Source organism: Embiotoca jacksoni, unplaced genomic scaffold, assembly GCF_022577435.1.
Source record: "Embiotoca jacksoni isolate LCO1_2020_lvr unplaced genomic scaffold, fEmbJac1.0.p SCAF_19, whole genome shotgun sequence".
Classification (NCBI taxonomy): Eukaryota; Metazoa; Chordata; class Actinopteri; family Embiotocidae; genus Embiotoca; species Embiotoca jacksoni.
This window is the reverse complement of record NW_027185329.1, coordinates 7,882,927-7,896,291: the sequence shown is the minus strand read 5'-3', so window position 1 is coordinate 7,896,291 and position 13,365 is coordinate 7,882,927. Positions and strand designations below refer to the sequence as shown.

The following is a 13,365-nucleotide window of genomic DNA, read 5'->3' as shown; positions in this document are numbered from 1 at the left end:
AAAGTGTTAATATATCCGCATATTGCCAACATTTCTTAACATATCAAAAAGTTCATTTTTTTTAACTCCATCAATTAATCTGTTAAGTGAGGAAATAACTGGCATGATATTATCGAAGTATAAAGAAAACAAAAATCGGCGTTTCCTGTCTGTCAGGTGTTACCTGGTTCTTCTCTATGGAGGCGTTGTGTTTGTCACACATGGGACTGATCTCCATGCCCTTGTCCCGCTCTCTGTCTCCCTGGGTGAAGAACTCCACCATGATGCGGTCCGTCCACCGGCGGTAGAGCTCCAGCGGTTTGGTTGGGTTGCTCAGGTCGGCACAGTGGACCATGTTCTGCAGAACCTGGAGGAGAAACAACAGTCAGACAAAGATCAACCAGACAATCTCATTACGAAGAATAACCCAGAAATATGCAGTTACAGTCCTCCACGGAGCTTCAGGGACGATCACCTGTGGGTCTGACTGGGTGGGACTGTGATGTTTTTGTGCCTCTAAAAGTGGGGCTGTTTTATTTGTCTGTTGAGCCACAGCAGCTGTCACAATAAAAACCCAGTTCATCTACTGCTTATCTAAAGAAAGGGAAAACACTTTCTGTGAAACAGCAAAGATAATAGAAATTACACACTGTGTTACTGAGAAACTAAATAGATACAACAACAACAACAACAACAACAAAACAATACCAATTTGCATTAATTGAACTGAGAAGATAAATACCACAATGACTTTATCATCTTAGTTTTACTTCTTTGGTTTTCACTGGCTAAAGAATAATCATTTTTCTCTCATTCTGTCATCAGCGCAACATTCACTGTGCAGATGTAATGACGAGTAAATGTCCAGAAGGGGGCAGCAGCACCATAACATCGACTCAGCCTCGTGTTCTCCGGTTCATATAGAAACTGGCTGCTGACTGTCTGAGAGTTACTGCGCATTGTTCAGTCCTCACTTTTTATTATTGATGATCTCAAGTTTCTATAAAATGTCAGATTAATGACTCTTTAATAGAATATACAGGATATGACTTTTCAATTCATCGATCAGGTCGCCAACCATCAGCATTCAAATGTCAATTTAAGACATTAAACCGACAGAAATTTCACTGACATTTCCAGATTAGGCCCAATATAATTGCTTTTTCTTTTTTTCAGTATTTGTTACTGTTTGTGTATCCTCATGTTGTTTTGTAATAATTGTTTTTTAATATTCTTTTATGGCTTTTTGTTTTTACTGTCTTCATTGTTTCACGTCTATCTCATTTGTTTAACTTCTGTTGTGTATGAACGTGATAAATTAATAAACTGACTTGAGTAGAGTCATATTTTCACTGATGCTGAAAAATGTATTTCAATCATTTCTATTATAGAACTCGTAGTGTACACAAACATAATCTCCGCTGTTGATTATAATCACACTATCGCACATGCATTTACTTGCTTAGTATGCTGTTACAGTGTCATGTCAGGAGCACTACAGTGTGTGCGGTGTTGTGATGTGATGTCAACAGGAGTTGCTCTAACCTGGATGCGGTCAGAGTAGTTGTCGAGCAGCAGGACTCCCAAACTCGTCACCTTCTTGGTCTCCACCATCGTCTTCATGTCCGCCAAGAAGTTCATGTGTTTGGACATATCTGTAGCCAGCACCTACAGACGAGGACGACGACACCGACACGCACAAACACCACCATCTTCAGCTGCTCTGCTTCACTGACGTGTGTTCATGCTTCACACGTGGGTGACAGTTGAACTAAAAGTTATGCCGGCGCCTCGCGTAAGAGGAGCAGCGCTCTCACCATGTCAATGACCATCTTGCGGAGGGAGTCTCTCTGTTTCTTGGGGAGGTTCTGAAAGATGTCACAGTTGTCCTCTTGGAGCAGTTTGAAGCCCACAGCGAGGTGATGGTTCTCCAGCACGGATGCATCGTTGTACATGAGGGCCAGCTCCGAACCTGCGGAGGTGTCGGTTGAAATTAGTCAAATCGTAGAACAGGGCACCAACTTCTACTTCATTTACTTCTAAGTCAGTGTTCATGGTCCTGATCCTGTGCTGTATGTGTAAAACCAGAACAGGTACAGCACAATCCTGAATATGTCTGCTTAAGTACAAAGGAACCTAATGTATTAATAATATGTCAGTAAATGACCTTGTTACTGATGACTGATATCAGAAAAAACTGCGAAGCTTTTAGGAGCATTATATTTTTTTGTATCCTGTTGTTTAATGTTTCAACTTTTGCAATATTTAAAATATTTCAAGTTATCAAGTATTTTGGATGTTAGAATCTTAAAATATTCTGCAATATTTTGAAATTTATTTCAAGGTCTGTTTTGATCCTTTAGTTACACCATTTTTCTCTTCTTTTAAAATGTGCTGCTTCTTCATCACCAAGCCTGTTGTTATTGTGTGCACAGAGACCGAGAGGAACCTACTGGTGTTTATGAGGAACTGGTTGGTGACTCCAGGGTGGTCGACATCATGGATGGCACTTGCAAACAGAGCGGCCACGATCTCCAGGTCTGTGAACACCGCCTGGGATGAACAACGAAGAAAAAAACAACGGTTCATTCGGAACAAAAAGTGTTGTGTCTCCAGGGAGATCAGAGGCCTGTAGCCGGAAGGTGTTTTACGTATGCGTGACTAGAAGCTACAACAGCAGCTCCCTCAGCTCACCTCTAAAGCCGGGGTGGACAGGAGGACGTGAGTGGACTGCACCACGTCAGCTGCGTGGATGTTGTTGTGATAAGCTACGTCTGCGTGGTAGTGGTCCTCTAACGTCATCATTAAGGTGATGAAGGTGTCAGTCGGGATTTTAAAGGTTTTCAGAAGGTCTCGCTCCTGTCGGGGTGAGGAGGAACAAGAGTAAAATGTGAAAAAAAAGCCACGATATTTTAACCTGTGATTTCTTGATGTTAAATTCAATCGAGCACCTTTCAAATCAGTTATATTGATCCTCGTGTGAAAAAGTGAATCTCTAACGTTATATCGCATTTTCATGTTTCGTGTGTTTTTCTCCTCGTCTGTGGAGCTGAGGGATCGTCCTACCTGGAAGATGGAGTACATGATCACCGTCAGCGGCCGGTTTCCAGAAAATTCTGCTATTTTGAATACGTCCAGGCCCCAACGATTGATCTCCTCGATTTCCTGGAGAAATAAAACAGGGCTCGTAAATGACACAATGTATTTGTACGTGTTTCTGGCGTGTCATGTCAGCGTGTGTGTGAGCTCACCTTGGCCAGCAGGCTCTCGTGCGGCGCGTTGACTCCAAAACGAGGGATGCAGGCGACCGCTAAGCTCGGGCTTTGTGTAGCCTTTTTCACACCACTGATCTGTGACATCGGCCTCTTCTTCTTCTCCTTCTCCTTGGGAGGTGGAGACAGGATCTCCACGTCATGTTGTTTCTCTGCAACGTGAACACACAGACACATTAAGTTAAAGTCAGACTCATATGTGACTCAGGAGGTGCTGATTACCTAACAAGGTACGTTCATCAAAACTGATGAAAAACTGAGCCATGAAAGTGAGAGCGCTCAAGGCTCCCTCTTCTGTCTTCACGAAATGTAAAATGCGCAGACTTTAGTTGACTGTCACATTTTATCCGCCTTATGAGAGGGAGAGATCTTAAGATGGGATTTCTATCCCCTTAAAACAAAATCAAATCCCACGTTCTTCCAGAGCTGTAGAGGTTGATCTCTTGATTAGACCACAGTGTATCTCTGTCTTGGAAGAAAGCCTGTTTCAGTGGACACGTTGTGATTCGCACTGTGCCTCATATTCTGTTTGCAACCAATGACTACCTGAAACAAAGCCTCACCTCAACCTTCTCCAGCGTCACACGGTCTCTCATCTTGTCACAATCTTTTCGTTAACTCCTATCATAACTGTCTTCGGAGCGAGCCGTCTTTAACGAGATGAACAAGTGTCATACTGTTATATTGTAAGTGCAAAATCGGTAGATTCAGCTAACAAGATAGTAGCAGGATGCACAATGTCTGACTTGTCTACTGCTGTAGGAACTGTTCCTCTCCAATATGTCTGATACACTGTACGTTAGTTACTATTAGTGCTACTGCTACTATGACTGCCACCTCACTGCTCCTCTCCTGCAACTGCAACTAACAATTCTGCGACTGTTAAATATTAATATTACAACCACCAGTGCTACAAATATTATTATCACTACTGCTGATACAACTACAACTACGTTTCTTTGATACTGTCAACATATTAGTAGTCATATTGCTGCTGGTGCAAGTAACTATGCTAACACTAAATGTTCTAGTAGTGACTGCATCAGTTAACACAAGCTGAACTGCTAGCACTACCGCTGCCACTGCTCATACTTCACTAATACTGCTGCTGCAAACAGTAAAGCAGCTATTCTTAAAGAGTACTCTACAAATTTAGCATTGTACTTGTGCTGTATAACTTTACCAGACACATGAGGGACACTGGCTGTCACTACAACTGCTGCTGACAGACAGAAATACGTAGCAACACCTCTACCTAGAACTAAGTTCATTTTATGCCTTTAGATATGTAGTTTGTAAACACTACATCAACATGAAAGCTGCCTTCTTCTCCAGCGCAGCTGGACTGCTTTCACACCGGGCTGATCAGAAACCAGTCCATTCCTTTTTTTTTTTCAGTGAAGGCAATAAAAACAGGCAAAGAGGAGATCTGTTCTCCGGTCTGCCTTTCCAGAGTATTACAAACAGCTCTGTGTGTCACCTTGCTAAACTGCGCTGGCCTCATATAAAGCTCCTGCCAACCAAAAACAAATTCACCTGTACATCACCGACAAAATCAGTAAGATAGGTCTCAGTTTTGTTGAGGTGAGCATGAATTGGTGATTATTTTCAACACGACAGTCAGAATCTGTGTCGGTGACCTTGTGAACAACTGGACTTTGCTTTGCTCCTACAGCACAATTCGAATAAAAAAACACAAATCTTAAAATGCAAACAAATTTCAAATAAAAAGGCTCAAAGTCGTACATAATGTACATAAAATCTCTCGCCATGTAAATGGATTTAAATGTTCGATGCAGCAGAGAGCTAAGGATGATGGGTAAAAACCATCAGCTTCTCAGGAGCTCAGTATTGTTTTAAGCTTGATGACAAAGTGCTTCTCGTGTTTTTTTTTCCAAATGTAGGTCTGAAAAGGCTTCATCACATTTACAGGTTAGAGATTTTTTTTTTTCTAACCCAGAGGAGAGAGAAATCCTTCAGCCAAAAACATGGAAATCACCAACACAGGGTTCCCAGCAGCAGCACCGGCGTGATCTCAACGTGAGTTGTTGGCACAAAGGTGCTGTTCCAGCAGGCACGGTTGTGTTCAAAATGACTCATCCAATTTTTGAACAAACCAAGGAAATAATGATCCCGTTTGACATCACAGACAGCCTGCTTTACCTCACGTCCACCTATCATCCGCAGTATTTTCCATCCGCGTTTTTGTTTTTTTTATTGGCACGGCAGCAGTGACAGCTTGAACTATATCCACATCTGAGCCCAGCTCCAAGCACACGCCACCGTAAGGATGCACAGCGACCTGAGTGGCAGCCTCACACGAGGCGCTGTCTGGCCTCTCTCACCTCTCTCACAGTGCCTCCTCTTCCTCGCACCCATAACAACGGCATTCATCTCCAAACGCAGCCAGGCTTGACGCCGAGGCGCTCATATCAAAACGGCATCCGAATGACAGCTCCATCCTCGTTTGACCGGACCATCCTGCCGGAAGGCTGCTGAAGACTGAGCCTCCTATTGATGCAACACGCCGTTGAATAATATTGCACCCTGTTGCTACGACAACGCCACACAGTGTGTCCGGGAATGCTGTCTGTTGCTGCGCCTCCTTCTGTTTTAGAGAGGGAAAAATACTCACCTTCTCCATCTGCACCTAATAACATACAGTTCTCTGCTCTTTCTCTCTTTTGGAAACATGGTTTTCATTCCCTCAGTTTACATTTTTTTTTATTCTTCCCTTTACAATTCTTCCTTCTCTCTTTCATTTCCATTAAAATAATATAATTCTCCTCTCCCTGTTTCTCTGTAAAGCCTCATCATTCACTTCCTTTCCTTCAAAACCAACCTCCTTTTAAAACATGTTTTTTTGTATTTTTTTGTATTTTGTATCTTTCTTCTTCTCCCTCTTTTAAATATCTTTTATACTTTTTTGTCTTCCTTTCAAATTTCTTCTTCCATCTCAACTGTTTTTATTCCTTACATTTTTCTTTCTTCTTTTTATCTTTATTTAAAAATCCCTCTCTCTTTTTGGTCCCTTTTTCCTTCTCTGCTCTCTTTTTTCCTGCCTTTTCTAAATAATCCTCTCCAAACAAAAGTTTCTCGACTCAAATCAAACACAAGAAAACTATATCTCATCCTTTAAAAACACCCTTTTCCTCCCCTACTTTCTCGTATATACCATGCTGGATGACATGTTAACATTCACATACTGTACGTTGAATGGCAGTCTAGTCTAACGCTCACATAATACAACTGACAGCACAACACCAGGCGATGTAATTATGCAAATGAGTGTGTTAAATACCCAGGCAGCACAACAAACAGCACACTGATGTGTCTGGGATGGTACAAAATGCGATTTACCAAAAGGTAATATTTTTGTGTTTGTCTGTGCCACAGTGTGTTGTCTTCCTCTGTGCAGTCCAACAACACAACAAACTACAATCTCCAAAATGTTTGCTCAACATAAAACAGAAACGGAACCTTCATGAAGGATTTACTGCAGAGTTATTACACCTCATTAGGTCAGATGTGCCTAATAATCTGGCAGGTGAGTGTATGTTTCCATCAACACACTTGTTTTAATATCAAGTGATCTTTTGTGTGTTGTGGCACTCTCCTCTCAGTATCCATTAACCCTTTTCTGTAAACTCACCTAGGAAGGTGCTGGCGATGAACTCTGACACCTGATTCCCCGAGCGGCTCGTCTCCGACAGCTGCGTCAGCTCGCGGTTCAGCATCCTCTTAAACTGTGTAGACACAACGAGACCACAAGCAAACCAAAATGTGATCACTCCCAGCAGACTGCACAGAGACAAAGTGTTTTCAAACATCGGTAATGCAACAAATTTAAATGCAACACCCTCATGTTTTTTTCCACAAGAAAGTTTCATGTTTTAAAGGCAAAACATTTCTAAAATGTTCCCGTGCCCCTTCCCCCCTCCTAGAAGAGGGTAAATACGTTGTTGTCTTTTCACCATCTACCTTCTACCGACCATCACTGGAGAAATTAGGTAATAAAGCTCACTTTGGCAGGAATTGGCAGTACATGATTTTTTTCTGAAAATTCCCCATCATTCGATTGTTTTTTTTGGGGGGTTAATTTATGATTCAATATGGAAGAAAAGTGCAGATGTCAGATGCAGCATCAGATAACTATAAAACAAAATCTCCATATGTGCAATGAAATGGATGGAAGTACGGGCAAACATAAAAGTATGTTTCGCTGCACCTAACTCAACTTAGATAATTTAATAAATAATGCATTTACCATCATGCGGCCTCGTTGGCTGGTAAAGTTTTACAGTTAAAGTTCGAACAACGTACATAAAAACACAAGATGCTCCACTGTCTTTGCTGTGGTTTCAAAGTGACACAACATGTAGGAGAAGACTGGCGCTGCAGTAGAAAGACGCTCTCCTAATTGGTGTAATTTCATCACATTTACTTCTGTGAATGTCTGTCGTGAGTACCCCTTTTGAAATGCCTGAATGTTTTACATACGGATATATTGTTACGCTTTTAAAACACAAGACAACAAGCTGCAAAGCCAGAGAGAAATGTGCACTTTTGGTAGAAAAAAAAAAAACACATTCAAAAGTTTTTTTTTGAAAACAAAAGTGTTCAGTGTTTCCCCCTTAATTTTATTGCAACGGTAGTTTCCACAGCGATTATGTAACAGCTTCGGCACGTGGTGGCACAAGGAGGAGGGAGGGGATCTGGGTGAGAGTGATGCTGCAGTGGCTGCATGGCTACTATGTGACACACATATGGACGCAAACAAACAAACAAACAAACAAACACACACACATACATCATCACGTAGTTAAAGCCAAAATGTGTCTGCTCACTGCGTCGTTTAGCTCTTCTGATGTCACTCAACATAACTCGATGACACGGCGCTTTCTTCTTTTCACACACACACGCAAACACGTTTTCATGCAACACATTCTTATGTCTATAAACCACAGAGCTCAAGATCCAGTTTACGTATCACAAAATCATTTGTAGTCCTGAGACAGACCCGACAGGCTCAGCATTCAGCCCCCTGCAACGCCTGCACTGACGATCAATAGATCCCATTGTAAACAAGGGAAGCCAGCAGCGCTCCCCGTCGCTCACCTGTCTGAGTCTCCAGCACAGACAAACCCAGAGCGCCGACGCGGGCATGTCGACCCGCGCATGTTGATGTTCGCGGCGGCTAAAAATCCAAGTTTGCTTGCTTAGTGATCTGCAGTAATTTGCCCAGTCAGCTCTGCTCCATGCTCAGCGGGGGACAGTCTGAGCATGAAAAGAAGTCCGTTTGGAAAAATGTAAGTTCCCACAGTCCCAGGTGCAGTGATGAGGGGGGTCGGAGGGGTAGGGCGGGGGTGGGCTGAGGTGGGGGAGGCTGGAGATGTGGTCGACCATCAGGGGAGAAAGGGTGTGACTGCAGTCGCTCATCGAACTACTGTCACACACTGTCATTGAGAAGCATGAAGAGGCTGCGAGGAACCCCTCTCCCCCGCCCTGCGTGCTCCCCACCCACCCACCCCTCACCCCCCCCCCACCCCTCTGTCCAATCACATTTGTCTGACTTCAGGGGCTGGGTGGAGGAGAGGGATCTGATTGGCTGACTGGGGGCTAGAGGGGCTTTGAGTGTAGCAGCCAGACAGAGGAGAGAGAAGCAGAAAGCAGAGATGCTAATTAACTCTTTCGGAGGAGGGAGGCGCCATTCATGAACCCTGCTGTTTTTGTTCACACCGCTAAAATCATATTCTTTCACACATCAGTGTTGTCTGAACATTGATTACAGGAAATGTCTGCAAAGATTCACATATTTAATGATGCACCACTCAGATCAAGCAAAGAAAATTTGCCCTGAAATAAGTTAAATGTGCAAATCCCACAAATGCTAAACTTGTTGTGTCCAGGGTTGATACACGAGTTTAATTGGGTACTTTTGTGTTTTGATAATAAAAACTGCCGACATTCAGCTCTAAAGACCACTATTGAAATATCTGGACACAATCGAAGACTTCAGCGTCCCAGTGAGTTTACATGGTCTGTGTGAACCTGAGTCAGATGTCACCTCACCTTATTGGATGCCATCTCGCTGACTGAGTTTCTCGTCTGCAGCGTCTCCAGCTGGTCCAGACACCAGTCCAGCTCCTCCAGTGTCTCCACCGCCATCTTCTGGTAAGGCTCCTCTGAAAGGCCAGAGGTCACACAAACACATGTTGCAGGTCAGAAGTAGGACTGCAATGAAAACATCCACATCTCAAATGTGCCGAGTGATTCAAAGTTCTAGGATTGAGAGGAAAAGCTCCTGTACCTCAAAATGGAGCTACTGAAAACGACCATGTTTATACTCTCATGCAATAAAATCAAGGACTAAGAAACTCGTATGTTAAGCAACAGGTCTGAATCAAGTAAAACAATAATCATTTTAATGAAAAGACAAGAACAAGAAAGCATTAATGGTGATTCAAGAGAAAGAGCTTCATCATATAGGTGTATCAACACTGACCTGTCAGACATGGTTTACACATGGGTGGCTGGTTGCTGCTTGGCGGCCGCCTGGAACAAGAGGCAGATGAGGTGTTGGTAGAATAAAAAAGACAGCGAGCAGTTAGTCCTCCGGTGTGTTTGCATGTTCTTACTTGTTTCCCACACGATCTTGCAGATGTGTCAGAACAGCAAAGTTACTCCTCACTGTTCGAAGACTGGCAAGAACCTAAAGAAGGGGAAAAAAGAGGAGGTGCATGAATAAAGCTGGATGGAAACACCTGAGACATGCGGTCCTTAAATATCAGGAAAACGAAGAGCCCAGTCTGCCACCCTAACTACTTCTGCTGCAGCTCTCTTACTTAGCTTACAAGCAAAGACACGACTTTCCCCTAAAAATAAAGAGCTATTCTCTCGGCTATTTCAACGTCCTTTGCAACAGCTCGAGATGTGACACACATATTGCACCAAAAATGTTCCTTTTTCAGATTCAGTTTTAATGGTCAAATGTGACACACATATTGCACCAAAAATTTTCCTTTTTTTAGATTCAGTTTTAATAGTCAAACTTTTTATCGAGAAGCTGCTAATATGCGTCCTAAGAACGGTTGGACTAACGGTTAGAAGTCGGAACATCTTCAAACTAAATCCATTTTGATTATTATGATTATAGGTATTGACACCAACTAAAATATTAAAAAGAATAATTACTGTGTCTCCATTACATCTGTAAAACTGTTTTTGTACTGTTGCTTTACAGGTTGTCTGCTTCCACCTGTCATCAAATCAGTGCTGGTAAATGGCCGGTCAGCTGCTGCCATTTTATTTGGACTTGTTGGGTTTAATCAAAGTAACCAGTCAAATTTGAAAACTCGTACAGAACCAGCAACAAAGGACACTGTGAGGTGAAGCACACGTGTAACTGTGACTAACCTGTGCAAATGGAGTTACGATCATGTCTTCTCCATGCCTGCAAAAACCAAAGTGATTTAGAGAAAAGGCCCCACGAGAAGAGACAGACTGGTTCAGCAAATATCTTGCGAGTCAAAATTTTAAAAACACAAATAATGACAACACATAAGGCTTTTGTTATTGGGATATCTGTCTGTACAGGAAGGCTGCAGTTGGCTGGGACCATGCCTGGTCTGAGTAGCACAGTGGATAAAGGGTGAGGACGGCAGATTGTATTAGTTGCACAAAGGAAAAGGTACACAGGCTGGTGCTGAACCTCAGACAACCATTGTTTTTGTGACTATGGAATAAATATGAGCTGCATGGAAAGAGAGAAGGGTAACTTTATAAAAATACTGGACAAAAATATACTAAATGCATCTAAACATTGCATTCATTTATATTTCATTTAGCTTTGCATCAAATAATTCAATGGACAAATTTAAGCTCACTGACTCAGTTCTCTGGCCCAAATGTAAACTGTATGACTTAATCTTTTTTGATCAGTTCCACCATGTAAAACTGTTCTGCTGTCGAAGTAAATGTGAAAAAAGGCTAATGAATCAAAGTGAGCGATAACATTTTTCTTTAGCATTTAGAAGCTAAAGATTCTGAGTTGTGTCTCAAGAGTCGGTGGAGCTAAAAGGCAGCCGAATACTGACATTGCTTTTACCGTCAGATCTGTTTCTATAAGGGTCAAAAACCACAAGACAGGTTTGTATGACTACAGGTGTGTGCAGGTGAGGATCAGTGTTCATGCTCTGGCTGCTGGGAGAGCTGACTGCAGAAAAGGTGGAGCTCTCTGGAAGGTTCCGGGTCACAGCATGCAGCTCAGACACCTCCAGACTTCAGGGTAAAACCATGCTGGCATTGAAAAGTACAAAGTCCAGCAAACATTTTGACACCAAATAACTGTAATATGACCTATGAAGACTGAATTGGTTATAAATCAGTGCCGAAATATATAAAAGGACATTTTCAAACTGCAAACACGGGATATCATCATCTGTCAAATGCTTGCTGGGACTGCTTCTAAAACTTTGCGCTGGTCATGCTTTTGGAGTGGAGCACTGAGGTTTTTCAGGTTGTGCTCGGGAAAAGGTGACAGGTGAGCAGGAGGGTGAGGAGAGGTGACTCGTGACAACATGGTACAGCCCAAAGAGATAGAAAGAAAACACAAAACACAGCAATCTTCACACTTTTTCTCACCGAGGTAGCCAATTGACTTCCCAATGCTTCAATCCCTCCTCCCTTCAAAACAAAGCAGCGACAGCTATTGGTGGGCGAGGCCACATTTACACTCTGGCTTCAAACAGACTGCTAGCTGCGCACACAAATCTTTAGCTGTAGAAACAGAACCTGGATGCAAAATTAGTTTAGAGCGAAGAACATTGGTTTCAGGAGGTCCCAGAAGTAGAACTACTGTACGTACAACTACTGCTCTGCTGCTTAGTAACTCCAGATGTGCTGCCAAAAGCCTCTTTAAAGCCAGATACCAAAAAATTCTTAAGAGTGTAAACAAGACGGACTTACAAAAAAAAATAATAATGATTGACAATAAACTCAGGTGTTTTACTGATACGGTCCATGTGATCTGATGCTGTGCAGTATATGTGAACAAATGGTGGAATGAAATACCAAACAAAACAAAACACCCTGAATTTAGAGTTTCATAACTTTCTAAAAAGTTTACTACATGCATCCCATTTTAAAAACGTAAAATCCTAAATTTAGACACTACAATTTATTTTATTTTTAGCCCAGTATAATTCCAAATCCTGCAATACACCTGTCAGTCCGGAGGAAGATAGCGTTGAAAGTATGCACGTGTGTCATGTGACAAAGTACAAAGAGTGATCAAATTTGCTTAGGAAGAAGGCAGGACTTCCATGAGAAAGCATTAGTCAGCGTGGATGAAATAACGCAACATATTTAACTTTTGTGAAATATCAAACATTACTTGCGTTAAATTTACTTTTTCTAACCTAAACCGTGATCTTTTTCTCAACCTCATTACGTGTTTTTTGGTGATTAAACCTACGGCATCTTACTTGTCATGTCTAGGCGAAGTAAAACGTTACCCTGATACTGACACAGCATTATGAATGGTAACATTTCACTTTACAGGTTCACTACGAATGTTTGACAGGGGAAACATGGAAATTATATCATTTGTGAATATTTGGCACCTCAGATCCTTAATTGTCTAGTTAATAGTCCTTTCCTTCAATCATCAGCTGTCATGAGAAACCATTTGGGTGTTTTCTCTGGAAGAACGTCCCCTCGGAGGAACTTTCCCTCCACATCCAGCTCTGCAACACCAACAATGTGAAAGCTGAGGCCACAGGCTGATCGGTTTTCTGCTGAGAGCATCTTTAAATACTCACAGGTCGCTGGCAGTGGACGAGTTGCGGGACATGGTTTTGGGCGAAAGGTCGAAGTCGGAGTCGGAGCGGTAGAGGAAGGACTCGCGGCGCTGACTGTGGGGGAAGTTGGCCTGAAGAACCAGACCAGAGCTGGGGCTAGTCTGAGAGTCCAGTGGACTGCGACCCACCGACAGGCCATTCTCCACGTCAAAACTACAGGGAGGGAGAGGAAAGAAACAAATTGGATTATTTGTATCAGCTAATTAACCTGACAATCAGACTGAACTGCCATTTCATATCTTTATTTGTTTTAT

General features: G+C 42.4%; 1 protein-coding gene across 1 annotated transcript in view; it reads right to left on the bottom strand.

The window, feature by feature from the left end:
- Positions 1-13,365, bottom strand: part of pde4cb (phosphodiesterase 4C, cAMP-specific b) — a 75,194-nt gene that overhangs the window by 5,222 nt on the left and 56,607 nt on the right. Inside the window, exons 2-14 of the mRNA XM_069153315.1 lie at positions 13,073-13,264; positions 10,668-10,704; positions 9,890-9,963; positions 9,757-9,806; positions 9,324-9,436; positions 6,904-6,997; positions 3,231-3,403; positions 3,046-3,144; positions 2,674-2,838; positions 2,433-2,532; positions 1,797-1,951; positions 1,525-1,647; positions 164-346 (exon numbers count right to left, since the gene is read on the bottom strand). Of these exons, the coding sequence (XP_069009416.1) occupies positions 164-346; positions 1,525-1,647; positions 1,797-1,951; positions 2,433-2,532; positions 2,674-2,838; positions 3,046-3,144; positions 3,231-3,403; positions 6,904-6,997; positions 9,324-9,436; positions 9,757-9,806; positions 9,890-9,963; positions 10,668-10,704; positions 13,073-13,264 (1,558 nt within the window). The remainder of the gene's footprint in view (positions 1-163; positions 347-1,524; positions 1,648-1,796; positions 1,952-2,432; positions 2,533-2,673; positions 2,839-3,045; positions 3,145-3,230; positions 3,404-6,903; positions 6,998-9,323; positions 9,437-9,756; positions 9,807-9,889; positions 9,964-10,667; positions 10,705-13,072; positions 13,265-13,365) is intronic.